We start from the raw sequence: 23935 nt of genomic DNA on the forward strand, positions 1-23935 counted from the left end.
AACTAGAGACTCTCACACCGAGTGAAGTTAAATCAGAAAGAAAAAGACAAATACAATATGATATCATTTTTATCTAGACTCTAATACATGGCACTAATGAACCTTTCCACAGAAAAGAAAATCATGGACATGGAGAACAGACTTGTGTTTGCTGAGAGAGAGGGAGTGGGGTGGATGGGGAATTTGGGGTTAATAGATGCAAACTACTGCCTTTGGAATGGATAAGCAATGAGATCCTGCTGTGTAGCACTGGGAACTATATCTAGTCACTTATGATGAAGCATGATAATGAGAAAAAAGAATGTATACATGTATGTGTGACTGAGTCACCCTGCTGTACAGTAGAAAATTGACAGAACACTGTAAACCAGCTATAATGGAAAAAATAAAAACTATTAAATAATACAAAAAATAATATAGGGAAGACAGATTATAAACAAAGAAGCAAAAATCTACATAAGATCAGGTGTCGATAGGAAAAATAAAGCAGAGTGGAGTTCCTGCTGTGACTCAGTGGGTTATGAACCAGACTAGTATCCATGAGGATGTGGGTTTGATTCCTGGCCTTGCTCAGTGGGTTGAGGGTTCAGCATTGCCTCGAGCTGTGGTGTGGGCCGAAGATGCAGCTCAGATCCTGTTGCTGCAGCTGTGGTATAGGCGGGCAGTTGCAGCTCCAATTCAACCCCAGAACTTCCATATGCCGTAGGTGCAGCCCTAAAAAGAAAAGAAAAAAAAAAGGCAGAGTAAGGTAACACAAAGGGATTGAGGTGCTACTTTTATTTAACAGTGTTCTAAGAAGGCCTGACATGTGAGGGAGACCTGTAAAAAGGGTGTGAAATGAACCTGCTGGCCATCTGCAGAAAGGAAGTGCCAGCAGAGCAAGAGTCAGTGCAAAGTTCTAAAGATAGATATGAAATTCACAAGCTCAAAAAAACAGAGAGGGGTCTGCTATGTCTTGGATTACTGCATGAAAAATTGTAGAAATTAATGTGGATAGAATATATGAGGCCTTTTAGGTCAAGACAAGGACACTGGAGTTTACTCTGTGTGTGAGGTGAGCGCCAATAAGATTTTTGAGCAGAGCTGTGACTTGAACCCACCAGACTGAATCAGTATAGGTGTTCTTTTTTTGCTAGTATTTGATTAAAATTTCATGACTTTGTATTTGTTTGAATATTCAGAATATATTTACCACCATTTCCCTCTTTCTTAAATATGAAAAAGCGACTCCCTAAAACAAACACACACACATGTTATATACATTCATACACATTTGTTTTAAGTATAAAGCCAAAAGAAACTTTAAAAGAGAAATATGCGTACCATGGCTTTGCAACATTTGGGACTTAGGCCAACTGCATTAGAATCACATGGCTTTTGCTTGCTAAAAATCAGGGCTGAATCCCCATGTAGATCCTGTCAATAAAACTGCTGGGTTGACAGTAAATCTGATCTTTAAAATCTCAGAGGTGAGGCGTTCCCACTGCGGCATAGCAGGTTGAGGCTCTGGCATTGTCCCTGCAGCAGCCCGGTTCCCACCCTGGCCTGGGAACTTCCATATGCCATGGGTACAGCCAGAAAAAATAAAATAAAATCTCACAGGTGATTCTTAATGTACATGAATATTTAGTCACGAGTGGCATAAATATTTTATTAAGAGAGGTTAAAGAGTAAAAAAAGGAAAAACAAAAAGGAAAAAAATTATGATCCTAAGTTACTTTCTGTATCACTTGTCTTCTTTCTGTCTTGGGCTCCATACTTTAAGAAATAATAGTATAATGGATTCACCTTCAAATCAAGAAACAAAAATGGTAAATTGGTAGGGAATTAAAACCACAGCTTATGATGAACAGGTGAAAGAACTGAGGAGGCTGGACTCGGAGACCAGAAGGGTCTTTAAATACCTGAGGGGTTCATAAGAGGAGGAGGTAATGGATTCAGCAGGCTTCTCCTGTGTTGTCTCGAGAATGAGAAGTAAGACGAACCACGGAAAGTTATAGGGAGATACATCAGGATACAAATAAAGGAGACTCTGAGATTACTTGAGCTGATGCACCTTGTCATGAAGGAGCTTCTTAGTAAGCAGTGCAACCACCCATCGCTGAGAATGCAGAAATTCTCGATGAAGGAGGTGTTTTAGGATACCTAAACCCTAAGGCCCCTTCCGAACCTGAGTATGTGGTGTTAGAAAGGTGACTATGGACTCTTTTCTCTTCCAGGCAAAAAGAAGCTGAGGGAAAAAATAAGCATTCCACCTACAGATCAAATGGGACTGAATCAGCATCAAGAAAGGTGACTCATTCACTAGGTTTTGTCAAAAATGGTCTTTCCAAGTCTTTCCTTGACTCTCAGAAACTGGCAGCAGAGTGTCAGTGGTGCCAGCCAAGATCCTGCTCTTGGAAGGTCGGAAGTCATCCTTAAGCGAATATCACTGAGAACTTGTTTGGCATAGATATTTAATGCCACATGGAAATCTTTCAGTCTGTGAACACTTTACAAATCACTTTTATAAAAAAAGGGGGGGGATTAATTATCTCAACAACCTAGTCAAATAAATTTTCTTACCCCCGTTTTATAGATGAAGAAAATGAAGTTTAGCTGCTATAAAATGAAGTTTAAGTCAACAGTGACTTAAAACAACCCAAGGAGTTCCCATTGTGGCACAGCAAAAATGAATCTAACTAGTAACCATGAGGCTTCAGGTTTGATCCTTGGCCTCGCTCAGTGGGTTAAGGATCCAGCATTGCTGTGAGCTGTGGTGTAGGTGGCGGTGGCAGCTCGGATCCTGATTGCTGTGGCTGTGGTGTAGGCTAGCAGCTTAAGCTTCAGTTAGGCCCCTAGCCTGGGAACCTCCATATGCTGCAGGTGCAGCCCTAAAAAGCCAAAAACAACCCAAATTCATTACCATTCATTTCTGGAGTTTAAAAGTCCTAAATGGGTTAAGGTCAAGGTGTCATCAGGGCTGCTTTCCTTTGCAAAAGGTCTGGGGAGGATCTATTTCTCTGCCTTTTTTTTTTTTAATTACCAGAAGCACCTGCATTCCTTGATTGTTGCCATCTTTAATGTCAGCAGAGGCCCAGTGATTTTTTTTTATACTGCATCATTCTGCAGTGGTTTCCTGCCTTCCTGATTTGCTTTATATGAACCTTCGTGATTATCTTGGGCCCAGCCAGATAACCCAGAGAAATCTCTCCATTCCCAAGTCAGCTGGGTAGCAACCGGAATCCCATCCTCAGTCTAAATTCCTCCTTTTGCCGTGTAAAGCTACATATTGGCAGGTTCCAGGAAGCAGAACAAGGACACCTTTGTGGACCATTATTCTATAGCCTCCCATAGCAAGGTTAAGTGGCTGCCCGACTCTTGAGTCAAATCTTCAAATTTCCGGGTTCAAATGCTACGTGAAAACCGCCACTCCCAACCTAATCTTTCCTTTTTTTCAGGATGTATGTGACGAGTTTAGAAGTCAAATGAAAAATGGGCAACTTATTTGCACCCGAGAAAGCGACCCTGTCCGAGGTCCAGACGGCAAGACACATGGAAATAAGTGTGCTATGTGTAAGGAGAAACTGTGAGTATGGTTCAAAAAGAGGCCTTCTGTTGTGAGTCTTAAATCATCATTGCTCATCCGTTTAAGAAAGGGACAATTTTTTTAAAGCAGACCTGATAAATAATGGTTTATGTACTTTGGTTGAAACATTTCTTCCCATTTTTTTCTTCAAGGGAAAGGGAAGCTGCTGAAAAAAAGAAAGAAGAGGGTGACCGGAGAAACAGAAACAAAAATAACGATGAAAAACAGGTAATATAGGTTAGATGTGCTTATACTGAAATTTGGATGATTGGTTGCACAATTGATTCGTTCAGCATAATGTACAGAATGTGCCTACTCTGTCCCCGCCACTGTGGATATAATGATAAACAAGAAGGACTTTGCCAGAGCTACAAAGAAATAGCATGGAATTCAACGTCCTATGAACGACTCTGATGCAATTACCACACATTTGTAGGAACAGGGGCCATTGTAAAAATATTGTCATTGGGCGAAATGTTTTTCTGAAGTTTTAAAACAGTTGAGCCAAGAGATGTCACAGTGACTAACAAGAAAGCAAGTTATCCAAAGCTTGGAGCTCCAGATGATAAATTCTTGACTTGGCATTCTGGTGCCATCTCGTGTTCACTCTGGGCTTTTTAAAACACTGCTCAACCCTTTACACCACCTATCCGTAGACTATGACACAGCACCGTCTCTTCTAACCTGTCTGTGGACCTCAGTGAGAAAAGTGAAATAGTGAGATCTACCCAGGAAAGGTTCCCCATTGGTGAGGCCACTTTTCATTAGTTCTTTACTGACCAAACAAAAGAAAGCGTTAACGGTAATGGTCATTTTTGAAAACTATGCTAGGAATATCTTTTATTACACTTTGGTAGATGAGTATCTTTGAGAAAAGACTATTGTACAATTTCAAATGATCTCTACTGGCTATCCTAATTTTGGTCAATTTTTAAAATATCTACTTGAGGAGTTTCAAGCAAGAAGAAAAATTCTCCATATATGTAATGAAGAGAAAATATCCAGATATTTTGTGTGCGTGTGGCAAAAAGAAAGCCACAGTCTCATCTACACGCGCCAAGTAAAATAAGCTTTATAAAGCACATGCGCCATCATATTTAAACCTGCCGCAAATCTATGCAGTAGGTAATATGTTCCCATTTTACAGTTGAGAAAAACTCAGGGAAGTTAACCCAGTTAACAAATAGCAGAGCCAGAAAGTGGCACCCGTATAAAGCACAGGTTGCAATACAGGCAGATGGGTGCTCTCGTAAGCATACGTAGGTAATGTGTGGGGTATGTGGAAGAAGAAAGAAATTCTGGTAACTTCTAAAAATGATGGCTATGAGACATTTACTGTGTTGAGCAGGTATTCCAGAGAACTGTTAAAATGCTACAGATAAAAGGAGATCTGGAGTTGTTCATGGGTATCACAATTTAAAGTAAGAAGGACAACAACAGTGCAGGCTACTGGCACTATTTTTGAAGGTAGTCTTCCCGTACCTCTACTATGGCTCTTTGGGCTTAAAGGAAGTTTAGGAAAAATGTCTATGGATGTCCACAGATTTCAGCAAAGGTCAAATCCTGTTAATCCAATTTCACTGCCTCTTTTTAAGGTTCTTTTTTTATTCTCTCCATGTAAAGGCCAAAGAATCAAGAAGTATAGCCTGGCTGTTAGCAGGTTTCTTGTCACAGTTCCAACACTGATTTTTATTACATAATCTGAGCCTTATTTTTCTCATCTCTAAAATGGAGATAATGAGAGTTTATCTTATGGGGATAATGAGGGTTTATCTTACAGGTTTTTTAAGAACAACCAAAGATCCATTATAGCATCCAATGAAGTGCTTAGAATGTAATACTGACCTGATTAAAATTTTAAAAAAATTTTGTTCTTGAGGGATGATACTAAAACTTTACATGTTTGTATGTCTTGCAAATGAGTGTCTTTCAGTTCATTCCAGGGCTTTTTAAGTGGGGAGTAATAAGGAGAGGTCCAGGGGGACAGGTTTGGGTTCAGCCTGATGAACACTGCCTTAGGAGGCAGGGAAGCGCCACTGGGGCAATACAGATGCTTCGGAGGGATGCTCCGGCGGAGATTCAGACTTCACAAGCAGATGCTGAATGCAGTGCCTTTGAACACACTCCATCTCTACAAGTTCAGCTTCTCTTGGTTTTTCTGTTCCTCCTCAAGTGTTATGAGTCTATATCTAACCAGCCTGTCATGATTTCAGTTTTACAGAGCAGACCATTGCAGTAAGATCTTTTTTGTTCCTCTTGGCAGGACCAGTGTCATGAATTCCGGAACATGGTGAAAGACGGAAAGCTTATCTGCACCAGAGAAAACAACCCCGTTCGAGGTCCAGATGGCAAGATGCACATCAACAAGTGTGCCATGTGTCAGAGCATCTTGTAAGTGTGGCACTTTATGGATCAGTTTGATAGCTTGTGCCTGTTTGCCAGAAAATAGTTCCTCTTAATTTAGAGCTTACAGCTCTTGGCGTCACATGTTAAAAATATAACAACATGGAGTTCCCGTTGTGGTGTAGCAGAAATTGAACCTGACTAGGAACCATGAGGTTGCAGGTTCAATCCTTGGCCTCGCTCAGTGGGTTAAGGATCTGGTGTTGCTGTGAGCTGTGGTGTAGGTCACAGATGCAGCTCAGATCTGGTGTTGCTGTGGCTCTGGCGTAGGCCAGCAGCTGTAGCTCTGACTAGACCCCTAGCCTGGGAACTGCCATATGTCGTGAGTATGGCTCTAAAACGCAAAAATAAAATAAAATTAAAATATAACAGCTCCTCACTTTAGAAGAGAACAGTATGTTTCCAAAGCAATTCCATTAGGAATTTTCATTTTGATGCTGACAACATATTCATTCCAGGAACAAGGATAGGAAGACAGCTGTTGGATCATGACAAAACCACTAACCTTCAAAGGGGAAGCTTCTCAGACAAATAACATGGGACAGGCCAGTTCACTCTGCAGAGCCTGAGTTTCAAGTGTATATAAAGGGAATCATAACTATACAATATAGTTTTATGGGGATTCAAGAATGTATTATTTTTGAAGTGTTATAAACTGTAAAGCATGATAACTACGTAAAGAACAATCAATCCTGGAGAGTTGCACTGTAATTTAATATGAAAATAAAAATAAGAAAGGAAGCAACTCTCTATGTGACAGTTATAAATACATTCTCTTAAGGAAAATAGAAAGGGACGGCCTTTTAGATTTGTATCATTCTGGATGGCAGAATAGTAACTGGATTTATGAAAGTTGGTAGCATTTTCACAAATATGTTATGAAAATGCCAACAATCAGAACTCATTAGTTAAAAAAAGTATCTTAGATTTAGGTATTTTTATAGAGGTGAGAAACCAGTGTTACTTTACCCAGGCAAAGCCATCACCAAGTCTATAGGAGCAACGCTGTTACCAACACAACTTCTGTAAAAAGGGGTCGAGTCACTAATTCTTTTTTTTTTTCATGCAAGTGACATGATCATAACTGTGTTTTTATTTTATTTTTGCTTTTTAGGGCCGCTCCTGTCGCATATGGAAGTTCCCAGGCCAGAGGTTGAATCAGAGCTGAAGCTGCAGGCCTACACCACTGCTCACAGCAACGCTGGATCATTAACCTTCTCAGCAAGTCCAGGGATGGAACCCGCATCCTCATGGACACTGGTTGGATTTGTAACCTTCTGAGCCGCAATGGAAACTCTGCCAATTCTTTGTTTAGATATTTCTGTTGCTCCCGGAAGTCCTCATGGTGAAACAAAGGAGATTCCTGAACTGTATCCTAGACTTGAGTTGAACTTTGCCATATTCTACCGTGTTTGGCCTGATGCCTTTAAACTTGAATAATCATTATTTTTTAAATCGATGTGAGGCACAAAACACTAGTTGGTTCTTGTTCACTACCTCATTTGAATTGGTGGCAATAAAATGGTTATCTATGGTGATCAAAAAAAGGAAAAAAGAAAAAGAAAACAGTGTTAGATATTCTAATGTTTAGAACTGGAGAAATACTTGGTTAAAAAATTCATAACTTGGAAAAACTCTCTGTCCTTTCTTTTAAATTCTGCAGTGAGCGAGAAGCTAGTGAAAGAAAAAAGAATGAAGAAGAAAAATCAGGCACCAAGCTGCCAAAGGATGCAAAGGTTATTGCCTACAAGACATGAAGATATAACCATTTTCCTTTCCACCCTCAGAATCTTGTCTTCTCCTCCTCTCTTTGGATAATAAAGTTGCTAATCTTCTACTTCAAAGAAAATTGATTTTGCCAATATTATCACTTTGGGTTCTAATAAGATTATTTTCTGCCTTTGTGATTGAATGTTTTTCTCAATTTTATGTGGCATTTTCCTGCAGTGCGTGTCCATCACTGCTTTAGTCTCTCCTCTTTGGAAAATGTGGATTGAAAAAAGGAGGGGCAACTTCTTTAACCACATCAACTGCATGCTTCTGTCTGACACTTTAAATGTGAAGGTAGCTTGTTGACACTGATTTTAACAATTCAGGTGCAATAAACTAGTCTCAAAGCCTCCCCTTTGGAGTCTCTCCTTGATGTCTTTTTCCTGTTTTCTCCACATGGTTTTCTGAGCAACAACAAATCAACAGTGCGTGGGCATGACGCTGCCTCTTCTATTTACTTTTCAAGATCACAAAGAAGATCCCCTTCAGTCAGTCTTAACAGCGATAATCGTATTTTCAGAGTTAGACTCCTGGGATACTGTCCTTTGGTCAAGACAACACCTCGTGCGGAAGATGGGGGAAGGAAGTGTTGATGAAAAGGGCAAGGGGACGAGGCGATCTACCAAGAGTTATGTGGTGTTTCCCTGTGTCTCCAGGCCCAGTGCAGCGAAGTTCGGGGTGAAGTGGAGGATGGAAAGGTTAGACAGTCTGGGTGTTCCTTGGCCTCCACGGCCAGGATAAGGGCAGCGAGTCTGAGCCGAGAGCCAAGAGAGGACTTCCTAAAACCAAGTTTGAGAAAACCACCAAGCCGAGAAGGGAAAGAGCCATGCCTGCTTCCCCCTGTCATTTTCTAGGATGAGTGCAGCAACTTTCGGGAGTACGTGAGGAATAAGGAGCTCATGTGCACCCAAGAGAATGACCCCGTGCGTGGTGCTGATGGAAAGTTATATCTAAACAAGTGCTCCATGTGCAGAACTGTCTTGTGAGTAACAGGATTCTGGGACCCCTTCAGCTAGAGGGCGAACTGCAGGTTTTCAGAGACTGTTGACCAAATACACCTGTGCCCATGGATCCACGGGGCTTTAAGCCTTTAGATGCAAGACTCTTATGCGGAGAACACCTGGTATAGGAGAACGAACACTTGAAGACAGGAAATTCAGGCTTAAGTTCTAACCATGATGTTTATCAGCCATGTCACTTAAAAATGTCTTTTTTTTTTTTTTCAAGTCTCAGGACCATAGTAATAAGAAATTGTTTCATATTTTTGTTCCACAACTAGCTCAGACTCAACAGAGAAGTCTTACACACACAAACAGATTTTTGTACATCAAAATATATTGTCAGGCTCTCCAGAGCTAAGGAATTGTTTTTTAGAAAAGGTTTCTAGGTTATTCGGATAAATAACCATATTTGGTGACCAAGAGATATGACAGATGATAATGATGACAATGATTCAGTTGCAAAAAAAACACTATGAAAATAATAAAAATCAGTATTTTTTAGCTTTTCAGAGTATGTTCCTTGAAGTAAGAATTAGCAATATTATCTTTTTCTTATGCTCTAGGAAATCTAAATTCAATGAATTAAACATTTGTCCAAGGGTGCACCTCCATTAAGTGATGGGAACACTAAGCCAGCCCCTAGCTGTGTATTTTTCTTAATATGCCATCTGGGTCACTATCTCGTTCCATGTTCTGTGGGTCCATCATATTTTATTAGGGCTGTTTAACTTCCCACTGGAAGTTAAAGGAGCTAGTCTTTGCGGGTATCGATTTAAAATACCTTTGTCTTCTTCTCTAGTCAAAAAGAAGCTTTGGAAAGGACAAAAATGCAAAACCAGCCACACTACATTAGCTCTTCTGAAGAAGAAGAAGGCCCAGATTCCTCCATTTCTTCTCTGGTAAAAATGACGATTTGTAAGAGGTTCCCTAATAATTTAATTCCCTTATTGGGGTGAGGGGTTCGGTGCTTGTGGCCACTCAGCCTCCATAAATCTCAGCCATGTGAAGTTCTGGAAAACCTGATCCAGTGCAGCCTCCCATCCTTTGAGGGGGAAGTGGAGTCCATGCTTATTAAGAGTTCTAGGATTACTCACTGGTGCATTATTCTGCTCTCCGAGATTACCAGCCCTGCTCCTAGTGATTGCAGTCTATTCTTGAAATTTTAAAAAGTGGGTATGTGATGAATGTGACTTGGCCCATGGTCCCATACGTAGCTAGGAGCCTGGATTCTGTAATTTAACAGACCATTAGCTCTCCGTATCCAGCTTCCTCTCACTCCCCCTCCCAACCAAGTCCTTTTCCTAATAGCCTAGAATGCTATGCTGACCTTGTGTATACTTGCAAAATCCCACCCATCAGCAGTTCACAGTGTTAATGCTTTTATTTAAAATACGGCTGATGACCATCCCTAATGTGTATCTTGGTGTGCCTGAGCCTCACACGGTTGCTTTTTTAGAGCTTTGCCAAGGCCAGGAGTAGAAAGAAGAAAAAGAGGATATAAGCCCATGAAGCATATGCACTGACAAAGGGCCATCTCAAATTGGGCCCTAGAAGAGAAACTTTAGTTACCTGCCTGATGAAAGAAAGAAGAAAAGTAATCAAACCTGAATTATATCTGATTATTTTCCCAAATCAAGTAAAATAATAGATGAGTTACACTGGTGAAATACATAATAATTAAATATTTCTAATAAATTAGGCACTACATGAGGAGTTCTGAAGCACGGAGAAAAGCTATTCACAAAAATTTTCTCCCCCAGCTTTACTGACTGATAGTTGCCGTGGCATCTTGTGTAAATACGTGTACAAAACTTACAGGCTGCAAAACGGTGAGCACGGGAGGGTTAGCACACACCTCCATCAGCTCACAGAATTCATATTTCCTTTTTCCGGTGAGAAGACTTAAGATCCACTCCTTCGCTTTCAAACATACGGCACAGTAACATTAACTGTAATCACCACGCTGTGTATTAGATCCCCAGAACCTCCTTGTCACTAAGAGCCTGTACCCTTTGACTACTGTCTGCTCATCCTCGCCAGTCCTATGCCCTGGTAACCACCATTCTACTATTTCCGTGAACTGGGCTTTGTTAGATTTCACATTTAAGTGATATCATACAGTGTTTGTCTTTCTGTGTCTATTTAATTTAGCACAGTGCCCTCAGGGGTCATCCAAGTTGTTACAAGTGGAAGGATATTCTTGTTTCTCATGGCTGAATAATACTCTTCTGTTTGTGTGTGTGTATATATATAATAAAATATGTTATTTAAAAAAAACTTTACTAAAGTCATATAGAAAAGTGCACATAAGTGTACAGCCAAATGAAATAGTACAAACTGATCCCATCCGTGGTATTAACACATAGGTCAAGAAATAAGGTATCGCCAGCCACCCAAACACCTCATCATGCTTCCTCCTATATAACCTGGTTTTGAGCTGAGCTTCCCCTTGGAGAAGAGAACAATGTTCATTATTTATTTCGTCATTCATTTACCATCATTTATGCATCCTACATATGTTTAATGAGCACCTACTATATGATAGGTATCACTATGTACCTGAGACCAATAGCCATAAATAAAACAGAACCTCTACATTTGTGGAAATTGTTATGGACGAACCTAGACAATAAATTCTGTGAATAAATAAAATAGAATAGTAAGGGGGAAATCAAGAAGAAAAATGATATGGTAAATGCTGCGATCCAATTTTAAGTAGCTCATAAAGGAAAGAGCTCTCTAAGAAGGAGGCATTTGCACTTCCTAAAGGGATTAATTCCATATCTGTAAATGAGAAGGTAACATTTCAAGAAGAGAAGCAGCAAAGCCTTGAGGTAGGGATCGAAGAGGAAGTAGGTGCCCAGTATGGTTGAAAGAGTGACCTCAGAGCAAACTATGGAGTAATGAAGTAACATGGAGGATGCTACCGTAGGATTTTGCAGACCATTTTAAAGATGTTGGCCAGTATTCTGAATGAAGCTTTTGAAAAGAGAACTGACATGGTCTGATTTATGTTTTAAAAGAATGACTCTGACTGCAGTACTTAAAACACCCTGAAGGGCGGCAAGAACAAAAGTCAGACAGCTGTGAGCCACAATAGTAATCCACAGAGGTGATGATGCTAGGTTATCCTGTGGAGGTCCTGAAAGGTGGTTGAATTTCTGGGTCTATTTGAAGGTAGAGAATGTGTTCAGAGTTGATGTACTATGTTGATGTATCTGTCTTTGTTGAGTCTTTATGATTCTTTATTTAAGTAGTTTTGAACCTTGGATCAGAAGGTACCTGAAAAAGACTAAGAACCCTTGGTTCGGTCCTACCTTTGCCAGTGATTCACAGAAGGTGCTTGTCTAAATTCTCCCTCAATATCTGTGTTGACGCAGAATTCACCACAATCTACAGCTGTCCCTTCAGATGTTTAAATTATTTAATAAAAGGAATTAGCCAATACTTCTTTACATCTCTGAAATGACTATCAACAGGTGGACTACTATTATTAAATTCTCTATTTCTTCTCTGTGTCTGTTTCAGAAAGTGCTTTTCAAGGAACTTAATTTTACCTAAGTTGTCAAATGTATTGGCATATAGTTCTTCACAACATTTCCACATTATCCTTTTAATAACTGTATTTATATGGTATGCCACTTATTTTTAATATTGATAATGTGTGCTTCTTGCCTTTTGTCAATTTTGCAAATAGTTTATCAGTTTATTAGTCTTTTAAACAACCAACATTTGGCTTTGTTCTGTTTTCTATTTCATAAATTTATTTGCTTTACTTTCTCTGAGCTTAATTTGCTTATTATCTGCTAGTTTCTTGAGATGGAAGTTTAAATCACTGATTTTAAAAAGTTTTCTAATTATGTGCTCACTTAAAACTTTCATATCACTGCATTAGCTCCTGAGATTTAATATTTTATACTTTCATTACCATTCAGTTCAAAACATTTCTACATTCCATTATGATTACTTTAGATTCCAGTGTGTTGCTTAATTTTTAAATATCTAGGAATTTTACAGCTATCATATTTTTTACTATAATTTCAAATGTCATCCTAAAACCTACATTTAATGACTTCAGTTTTGAAATTTATTAACACTGGCTTAATGGCCCAGAATATGGACTACTTCAGTACTCTGGTAACAATTTCACATTCACTTGAAAAGAAGGTATGGTCTGTAGTTGTTGAATATAGAAGCCTATAAATATCATTTAGGTCAAGCTGATTGCTTTTGTTTTTCAAATATTTTATATTTTGATATTTTTTGGTCTATGGTATCATTTACCAAATGAAGTATGTTAGCGTTTCCATTTATGTTTACAAGGTTGCCTATTTCTCCTCTCAGTCAAGATTTGCCTCATATATATTTTGAAACTCACTTTAGGTACATACATGTTTAAGTTTGTTAATTACTGAATCTATTATTTTACAATTAGAAATTCTCTTCTTTATCTCTGCTATTACTTGTCCTAAATTCTACTTTGTGTGATATTAATATAGATATATTACCTTTTGTATAATGAGTATTTGCATGTATATATTTTCTATCTTTTTCTTTCAACTTATTGGTTGAAATACAAAGATACAGTTAAAGTATACTTCTTTTTTTTTTTTTGGTCCTTTTGTATTTCGAGGACCACACCCATGGCATATGGAGATTCCCAGGCTAGGGGTCTAATTGGAGCTGTTACTGCCCAGCCTATGCCAGAGCCACAGCAATGCCAGATCCTAGCTGTGTCTGCGACCTACACCACAGTTCAGGGCAACACCAGATCCTTAACCCACTGAGCAAGGTCAGAGATCAAACCCACAACCTCATGGTTCCTAGTGGATTTGTTTCTGCTGAGCCACAAAGGGAACTCCTAAAGTATACCTCTTGGAAACATTCTAAGTTGAGTCTTTTTATTTAATTATAATCTGACATTATAAGCTGAGTCATTTCGTTTGATGATGAGACTCTATCTCCCATCTGATAATCTCTTTTCTTTAACTGGAGTTATTAGTCCTGGTAATAGTTAATGCAATTGTTGGCACCACTGAATTTAAGTCTTCTATGATTCTAGTTTTTAAATGCCTCTGTAGTTTTCCCTTTGGTCCTACTTTTATTTAATTAATAAAGTCATCGTCATCATTAAACTCTCACTTCCAAAGGGCTACCAAGAACAAATACGTTTTTCTCCATGAAAGATTTATGTATTTTTTACCCTGAGAAACATACTAACAACTATCATATACTGAGCACTTAGTATGTGCCAAATCCTGTATTATGTATGCATATAAATACATTAGGGATTTGAATCCATAAAACAATATGAGGCAAGAGCTATTATTATTCAAGTTTTTCAGTTGAGAAACTAAGTCTCATATGAGTCTGGTAAATCGCTCCTCTAGTTAGTGGCAGAGCTAGGACTCAAAAATTCATGTGATTTCCTAGCATTTACCTCTGAGTTTTTCCTTTCTAGGTTATATGTAACCAGTGCCTTCATTTAAGGAAGGAAAAAAAAAAAAGGATATTATGTCTTGCGTGGTTGTTTTCTTCCTGAAGGCATACCTCAGTTTATCTGTGCCCAATGTCATGCAGGATTTCTGCTTTTATTGCTTTGTCCTTCCCTGTATCTTTATCTACTTATCTGATAAAAAGAAGCCAAACCCTGGAGGTTGAATTTGCCTAATAATGGTGTAAAATAAATATGTGAGTTTGTATATCCTATGTTACAGCTCCTTTACTAACCATTTAATCAGACATTATTGAGGAAACCAAGAGGTTTTTCCCAACCCACATCTCTCAAACGCCACTGAGCAAATCTGCTTTGTGTTTTGCTTGTTCAGGATTCTGAGATGTGCAAACACTACCGCGTATTGCCCAAGATGGGTTACCTTTGCCCAAAGAATTTACAGCCTGTCTGTGGTGATGACGGCCGAACATACAATAACCCCTGCATGCTCTGTCATGAAAATCTGTAAGTATACAAGTCCAGTGATGCTACTACCTTCCAGTGCAGACCCTAGTAGTGTACGGATATGAATGTGAGATGTGTTGCCACCAATTTACTAATCACAGTAGTTAAACATTAAATATCATGGATGACGTTATTCATGTATAAAATAGAGAGGATCTAAGGTCATCCCTTTAATAAAATTCTTCATGTACTTTACTGAGTGGAAGAGAAAGGAAAAAGGGGTGGAGTTAAAATAATGAGAGGGGGTGTCTGAGCTCCTGTACACTCAGGAAGTGTGACCATCACCTCTCCTCTGTGTAAAGAGGAAAACACAACCACTGCTTTACAGACTGAGCCAGCCTCTAATCCCTAATGTCCTTGGGACGACCTGATAGTCACAGATCTCCCGTCCTCTCCAAGTCTTCCTGGAGCAGGAAATGCTGTCATGCAAAAGAAAGCACACTGCAGTAAATGGCAAACCCAGAGTCTATTCTCAGATTTACTCCAGTCTGTCTATCTGTGGGCATATTATTGCACTATTCAGAGATTGAGTTTCTTCCTTGGAAAACTGGAGCTAGTTCTCTGAGCCAGCTGCCTTCACTCGATTCCTGAGAAGAACTGCTGTGTTTATTTTAGTTAAATATAAGGGGTTTGTTTTAATGCTGGCATTATTGGTTGTAAATGCATCCCTGCTTTTCCGCCCGAGGGCTGTTTTATCCTGACCTCCACACACGTTCCTCACTTGTTCCCAGCGTTAACTGGACCTGCTTTAAATGAAGGTGTGGGGGCAAGTCTTTGACTTCTCTACACCACCCTCCCCCAGACTTTCATTGCAGTTCATGCATATGCCTTTGGTCCTTCTTAGGATACGATAAAGAAGGTCCAGAATAGAAGGATGGGCCTGATATACTGCTTTTCGATCCCAGGAAAATATCTGAATTATTTACCATTAAATCACATAACTCATGAAAGAAAAAGCCATTCTGTAGTTCATATATGTAGAGTAAAATCTGAAGACAAATGCTCTGTCAGTTATACTGTAAGTAAGGCACTTTCATACTCAGGTTCCACTGAATCATCGCCACTCACTACAGAGAGGTGTTATCTTCTTTGTACAGAAGGTAAATCTGAGGCTCAGGAGAGTCCAAGTAATTTTTTTTTTTTAATGACAAAGCTAGAAAGTAAATCTGACAGGATTTTAACCTTGTTGATTTGGGTCTAAAAAAAGTTTTCATCTCTCTCCACCACACCACAATTATATACAAGAAAGTAGTTCCTTAAACATTTGGGGAATCAAAAATTCCTTTGATAACATGGGGAAAGCTACCTCTTTCCAGAACAAAAAAGAGAATTGTGAAATGGCAAGAAATCGTATGCGTGTATCTGTGGGCACTTAAATCTCCTGAAATCCATCCATGGATTTTATAGTTTTAAAGGTATAAGGAATGAGTATAACCATTCTTGAATTTGTTACTATATGTGCCATATTTTCAGCCTGAGATCCTTCAGTTTATCTTCATTGTAAATGTCAGGCCCTAAATTATCCATCCAGTGTTCTTAAAGCATTCCATTAATGGTATAAATCCATAATAAGTGATACTTTACAAAGGGAACTTTAGAAACTTCAGACATGCCAATGATAGAAATACTGATGAAGGCTTCCTCCAGATGGACTGTTTAGCTAAACAAACTGGGAGGACACATTATGTGGAGAAGATTCAGGCTATTTCAGGCAAGAAGGAACATTACTGGTTTCTATGGTCAGGGAAGCTGTAGGGAAGCAATTTCAAGTTGAGCAACGTTCAAAGACAAAGTGAACTACCCTAATGGAGAATTTCTCATCGGCAAGGCAAAAAAGTAGGTGTTTGATATATAGTTATTTCTTATGAGAAAGGTATTAAAGTTCTTATGTTTTATCATAAATATAGAAAATTTACATATTTATATAAAATATATTTTATGAAATATATTCTGTTTTACAATCTCCAAGTCACATTATAGGTATCCAATAGTCACACTTCCCTCAGAGATCCCGTTTTCCCATCTATAAAATAATTGCTTTTGGGCCAGATGATCTCCAGGTTTATTTCCAACATTCAACAATTCCATGAGTAGGCAGTGCATAGGTGAGTGAAATGTCATGAAATACATCCAGGCCAGGGGCACAGATGTGGAGCTAAATCAGAAGAGAATAAACCTGAATGTTGCCCTACTGGAAAGTGGCTGAATGTAGAGTCCAGCCCCCACTCCTAATTTCAGTTCTGGTTTGATGCTCTAATGTCACTCATGTTGATTCTTGCCTTTTATTTTTTTCATTGTTAACTGTGAACTTGCCCATTTTTGAAACTTCCTGTTCTGTTTTAGAATACACCAAACTAATACACACATACGCAGTGAGGGGAAGTGTAAGGAGACCAGCATCCCAGAAAAAAACCCTCTCAGCCTGCCAGCCTCTGTAAGTACATGGGCGCCCTGATTACGGTGTCAGAACGGGTTGGTTCTGCTTCTGTTCTCTTGCACAGAGTGCTGGACATTTCTCTCGCCAGGGAGGTGATACTAGGTCAGGTAACTTCAAAATTGGTCACGTCTTCACTGTGAATGTAATTAACTACCAAAATATGTGGGAGTAAAAACGTAACAGCTAAAAGTTTTAAATGTTTATACCATTTACTGGGATCATTTGCAGACTGTTTATGGGAATGTCCACAATGTCACACTTTGCAGATAGGTTTTATTTTCTGTGATCTACAATTAAAAGATGAATCAGAGACCAAGAGAGGTCAGATAGTGACAGAACTGGACCTAAACCATTTCTGTGTAGCCCCTATAACCTTGTACTTTGCATGAAGTGGTTTCCAAGTTGACCTCTTCATTTAAATCCCTACCAGGATACTTCAACACACACTGCAGTAATCCCACCTTCCCTGAGATTTGCTTTCTGTGATTTCACTTACCCAGAGTACAAAATAGTAAATGGAAAATTCCAGAAACAAGCAGTCATAAGTCTTATACTGCATGCTACTCTAGGTGTTGTGATGAAATCCTACATGGTCCCACTCCATCTCGCCCAGGAGGTAAATCCTACCTTTGTCCAGCACATCCTGCCTGTCAGTCACTTAAGAGTCATCTGGGCTATCAGATCAGTTGTTGTGGCATCACATCCTTTGTTCAACTAACCCTTATTTTATTTAATAATGCCCCGAAAGAGTAAGTCATACTGGAAATTAATATGTACCAAAGAAAAGCCAGAACGTTCCTCCTTTAAGTGCAAGGTGAAAGTTCTACACTTAATCAGACAAAAATGGTATGCTCAGTTTGCTTAGATCTTTGCTAAGAATGAATCTTCTATCCATGAAATTGTGAAGAAGGAAAAAGAAATTCATGCTAGTTAAGATGAAGAAGGCATTAAATTTGTGGGTAGAAGACACATGAACAGAAAATGTGTTCTGATTGGTGGCGTACTGTACCAAAAACCATTGAGCCTGAACGAAGACTTTAGCAAGGAATCCCCTGAAATGAGTGACCCCCAAGCCATTTACTGCAGGTAAAGGATGCTTACACAGATTCAGAGATAGATTTGGACTGAAAAAAATAAAGTTTACTGGAGAGGCTGTGTCTGCCCATGAAGAAGCTACCACTACATTTCTGCCAGCGTTGGTAAAGTTGATTAAGGAGAAAGGATACCATCCAAAGCAATGCTTCAAATACAGTGGGACCAGGCTCCTCCAAAAGAAGACACACCCAACAGGACCTACATCCATAAATGTGCAGAGGAGGCACCAGAGAGTAAACGTGGACGGGCCGGTTAACTCTGGTCCCATGTGGTGACACTGCAGGGCATGTAATTAAGCCAAGCATAGCGTACAGAGCAAAGAACCAAACTGCTCTCAAAAACAATAGAAAAATTACTTGCTTATGTTCTGGTAACGTAACTAGAAGGCATGGCTGACAGCCGTATTGTTTATGGGATGGATCCACCAATGTTTTACCCCAGAAGTGAAGAAATACTTTGAAGAGGACGGGTTTGAATTTAAAGTCCTGTTAATAACAGACAACCCACCTGGCCATCCTGAATCTACTTGCTATGAAAAGGTCAAGGCTGTATTTCTACAACCTCATTGCTTTAGCCCCTTGACCAGGGCATCACGACCTTTTTCAAGGTCACATACGCTTACCTAGTATTTGATCACATTTGGTCAGCAATGGATGCAGACCCAAATCTGGACACAATACAGCGCTGGAAATCATTCACTTTTTACTGACACGATAACATTCATCCAAACTGCAATGGATGTGAGTTCCTGTCGTGGCTCAGGGGAAACAAATCTGACTGGTATCCATGAGGATGCAGGTTTGATATGTGGCCTTGCTCAGTGGGTTAAGGATCCGGTGTTGCTGTGAGCTGTGGTGTAGGTCACAGACACAGCTCAGATCAGATCCTGCATTGCTGTGGCTGTGGGGTAGGCCAGCAGCTGCAGCTCCAGTTAGACCCCTAGCCTGAGAACCTCCACATGCCATTCATTGGTGAGACCCTAAAAAGACCAAAAAAACAAAAACAAAAAAAAAAACAAAAAAAAAACTGCAATGGGTGAATTAAAATGAGAAAGTTAAATGACTGCTGGAAAATTTTGGAAGTGAAATCATGAATGATTTTCAAGGCTTCCTGGAGATTGCTGGAGAAGTTAGAAAAATCCTTTATAGGACAAGACAAGTTGGTGCAAGACAACTTGGTGGAAAAGGATTTTATGACATACCTGATGAAGTAGAAGAACATATACAGAAGGCCAATGAGAAGTGTTAATGAAAAAGAAACTGGAAGAATTTGCGGAGTCATGTACAGAGGAAGACGATAAAGAAACTGAAGCAGAACCAGAAATGTGAACATTACCGAAATTTATCAAAGTGCTGAATTGCATGGATATTAAAGGACAAAATTATAGAATATGATCCTTGGATGGAACACAGCATTAAAGTCACCTATGTGATCACCAAAGGGTTATAATAGCACTTGGATGAGTTATAAAGAAAGAGCAACAAGTTCCGATTACGGTGTTATTCCCAAAGTTCCCAGCGTATCAAGGGTTCCCGACCATCAACGTCACCTGCTGGTGACGTCCAGCCATCAACATCATCGTAGTTTGATGATACGGGATCACAAGAAGCACATGATCCTCCTTCTGAGTATTCAGGTTGATGGTAGCGTAACACTACACCACAATACCCAGATCATTCGCCCCACATAACCTCATCACATAGGCACTGTGGTATCCAATATCACCCCAAGAGGAAGGGTGAGTACAGGGCAGTAAGATATTTTGAGAGAGAGAGGGACCACATCCATATAACCTTACAATTGTTCTATTTTATAATTAGTTATTATTGTTAATCTCCTAGTGTGGCTAATTTATAAATTGAGCTTTATCAAAGGTATGTATACATAGGGAAAACACTGTATATATAGGATTCAGTGACCTGCGGTTTCAGGCATTCTTCAAATGTGTTCCCCGAGGATAAGGAGGGCTACTGTATTAAGTCTGACATGCTCCCTGGTAATGGCATTTGAGGAATATCTTCCTCAGACAAGATGATGTGTGACCCAAAACCACTATGAGGTACCCACCTTACATCAACCACAATGGCCATCATCAAAAAGTCTACAAGCAATAAATGCTGGAGAGGCTGTGGAGAAAAGGGAATCCTATTCCACTGTTGGTGGGAATGTAAATTGGTGTAACCACTGTGGAAAAGAGTATGGATATTCCTCAAAAAACTAAAAAGAGAATTACCATTTGATCCAGCAATCCCACTCCTGGGCATCTCTCCAGAGAAAACCATGACATGAAAAGACACATGTACGCCAATATTCATTGCAGCACTATTTGCAATAGCCAAGACGTGGAAACAACCTAAATGTCCATCGACAGAGGAGTGGATCCAGAAGATGTGGTACATATACACAATGGAATATTACTCAGCCATTAAAAGGAACAAAATACTGGCATTTGCAGCAGTGTGAATGGACCTAGAAATTATCATGCCAAGTTAGCCAGACAGTGAGACACCAACATCATGTGCTACCACTTACATGTGGAATCTAAAAAAAGGACACAGTGAACTTTGCAGAATGGATACTGACTCACAGACTTTGAAAAACTAACGGTTTCCAAATGAGACAGGTTGCAGGGGTGGGAGGATGTGCCTGGGGTTTGGGATGGAAATGCTTTAAAATTGGATTGTGATGACTTTTGTACAACTATAAATGTAATAAAATTAACTGAGAAAAAAAAAAGATGATATGTAACCTGGGGGAAAAGCTAGGAATTTTCAAATAAGAGAAAATTTTTTGTTACCAGATAAATTTGCATTCAATTTGATGTTTTTAATATATGAAAACTTTGGCAAATCATATAAGTATGTAAACCAAAAATCTCACCAAGTTATTGAAAATATTTAATAATACTGACTTTTAAGCATTGGGCACAGCGCTTAAAAAGTAATGACATTTACTGTTATTATCACACCTAAGAGTCTAAAGGATGACTCTAGCAGAATGCTTACTTAGTTTGAATAATTTTAATAAATTTTATTTAAATTCACATTTGATATTAAGATAGTATCTTTAATTAAACATGCAATATTTTAATAAATTGTATTTAATAGGCAGTTATTATGACTCACAACTATTTTTACTTCTTCCACTGCCACAAAAGGCTTTGGCAGTATTGGAATTAAAAACATTTCTGCCAGATTTGAGGATCTTAGGCAACATGACATGAGACCGTATTTGAAAGAACTGCTCAGGGAGCCTTGATATAAAGTGGAAAAGCAGGAGCTATAGGCTGGGTGTTTCTGATTTCACACTGGCAGCTAGAAGGCAGAGTAGAATAGGCGGCTTGCTGGAATGTAACCAAGATGCAGGCCTTCATTGTTTGCTCACCTGGGTTAAAAAAGTCATTTATCTACTCTGGGTCTTTACATATCTATCAAGAAAGGTTTTAACTTTCACTCTAGTTCCTGTATTGTGTTTGCTATCTTATTACATATAAACTTGTAGTGGTTTGCTTCTCACCTTATTGCCAGAATATACTGTCCTCCCATCTCACAAACACACCTGGTCATGGACATCTCAGAATAGGAAAGTAAAAATAATACTTATTCCAGTTCTAGAGACCACATTTCAGACCATGCCTTGCTGTAATCTCATGTAGACAACTTCATAAAAATGACTTTATGAGGAGTTGGCTCTAGAATAATACTAATAAGGTGTATTTATTCAAATAATTAAGAATTGTGCCAGGGTGAAGCACAAATTTTTTTAAGTACCTTGCTTTCATTTTTAGGTGTTTTCTTTCTGCTAGAATTATATAACAGGCATTATTAATGGCAGGAATTAATTATGGTGTTGTCTGATGGGACAAATCATTAAAGCAAGTGGTGTCCAGGGCATGGGTTCAGTTCCTGCTATATGATTCCCTTATGTGATCTTGGATATACCCCAAGGCGATATGGGTGGGGCATGGCCCAGCATTGCTCTGATAACACTTAGGGGTGCATATTCTGGAAGTTGGAACCTACTGCTTAAACTTGTTCCTGAGTAAAAGATTCTCTAAAAGAGTCTAGAATCCCAAGAATGTATAAGGGACCAGGCAGTCACAACTTTCCTGGAAAAACAGATTGAAAACTCTGGAACCCCTACTTTTACTTCCTATTCTAAGAAATACTTTCCATTGTATATTAACCACTGAGATGCATCTACCTCTTTAGAGTTCTATGTGCTCTTTCCTTTTGCATCCTCGCAGCAGACCTGTATTTGGAGCAGGGATCATTATCTCTCCCATTTTACAGAAAATCACAATGGGAGCCTGGGAGAAATCCTGCAATTTCCTACAGTTATTCATTATTATGTTTTCAGTCCACTTTAGACCTTCTGACCTAATTTCTTGTGCTCTGGCACCCTTAGTTGTCAAGAGATTCTGGAAACCAAGGGCTCTAAAGAAGGCATTATCTCAATTAAAGTTTAGCTACATTGGAAGGAAATTCATATGTTAACCAACATACCCATACTATTTTTTGAGATGAATAAATGACTATTCTCAATTCCCTGAAGGTTTCAACAAGACCAGAGCTTGCGAGTCAAATCAAGGGAAGCCTTATTGGGCTAATGCGAGAACCAGAATGAAGGTCTGAGTTTGGAACACTAATGCTGCTAGTTCTCCAAGTGGTACCAGCAAACAAGATGCATTTACCTTTTTAAAAAATTTCAAACATTGATTTAATGTTTTAAATGTTGATTTCAAGAATATGTTGACAACCATGAGTCAGGCAGGAAGAAAGCTGATTAAATTCTCATAGCCTAAAACAAACTATAATAGTAAAGCATTAATTGGTAGAGGAACTGGATTTAAATCTTGACTGAATGGGAGACCTTAGCAAGTCAGTGAGCTTCTCTGAGGCTCAATTTCTTCCTTTGTGAAGTGAAGTGAATCACATCTTCCTGGTTTCATTACCATGAGGGTCACAGGTAATCAAGAGCAGAGTTCATTTTTGCATCCACCTCAACAGGTGGTATGTACTAGATGCTCAATAAACACTCAATTGACTCAAGTGAAAGCGATCTGAAATTGTGCATTCTCGGCAGAATGCAGGAATCTATGGATGTCTTCAATATGTTCCTGGTATAAATGTAGATCCTGAACTTCTATAATGTCTTTGAGTTTCTAGCATCTAACCTACCCATCTTCTCTTCTAGGTCAAATGATGCAAGAGCTGGTGAAAGCCATGAAGAAAATACGTACTGCAATTCTGAATCGCCTACCTTTACCATCTGTATACAGAACTCATCTTTTATACTATTGAAAATGATACAGAGCTGTTAGGGGGATGGACTCACTGCATCTCAGTCTTTTCCATCTCTTTCCTCCTCGATTCCGTGGTCTGAGGGCTCAGAGGATCCTCACCCAGTCTGTGTTGTGGGAACCTCCTGATCACAGTGCTGTCTGTTCAAACGCTTGTTCAATAAAAGCAAACCCAGCAGAATGCCATTTCTGGGCTTTCTTGGCCACTGCCTGGATAACAGGAACTTGTTCTTCCAGAAGCTGAATGAAATCTACCCTTTTGTCTTTCTGAGCCTATCACTGGAAAGAGGATGCTTTTTTCAGATTCGAGCTGCGGTCACAGTTGGGAGGAAATGTCTAGAAGAGAGGTGGGGAGCTCAGGGCCCCAGGCAGTCAAAAGCTGGAGCTGTGGCTGTGCTAC

The 23935-nt window shown here is 39.3% G+C and overlaps 1 protein-coding gene across 1 annotated transcript in view; it reads left to right on the plus strand.

Moving 5' to 3' along the window:
• The window catches only part of SPINK5 (serine peptidase inhibitor Kazal type 5), a 72169-nt gene extending 48448 nt beyond the window's left edge, over window positions 1-23721 (plus strand). Inside the window, exons 22-31 of the mRNA XM_047778979.1 lie at window positions 2220-2292; window positions 3441-3568; window positions 3721-3796; window positions 5832-5959; window positions 7635-7707; window positions 8596-8723; window positions 9542-9641; window positions 14571-14701; window positions 17045-17135; window positions 23430-23721. Of these exons, the coding sequence (XP_047634935.1) occupies window positions 2220-2292; window positions 3441-3568; window positions 3721-3796; window positions 5832-5959; window positions 7635-7707; window positions 8596-8723; window positions 9542-9641; window positions 14571-14701; window positions 17045-17135; window positions 23430-23438 (937 nt within the window). The 3' untranslated portion in view covers window positions 23439-23721. The remainder of the gene's footprint in view (window positions 1-2219; window positions 2293-3440; window positions 3569-3720; window positions 3797-5831; window positions 5960-7634; window positions 7708-8595; window positions 8724-9541; window positions 9642-14570; window positions 14702-17044; window positions 17136-23429) is intronic.
• Window positions 23722-23935: the final 214 nt, after the last annotated feature.

This window comes from Phacochoerus africanus, chromosome 4 (assembly GCF_016906955.1).
Source record: "Phacochoerus africanus isolate WHEZ1 chromosome 4, ROS_Pafr_v1, whole genome shotgun sequence".
In the NCBI taxonomy this organism is placed as follows: domain Eukaryota; kingdom Metazoa; phylum Chordata; class Mammalia; order Artiodactyla; family Suidae; genus Phacochoerus; species Phacochoerus africanus.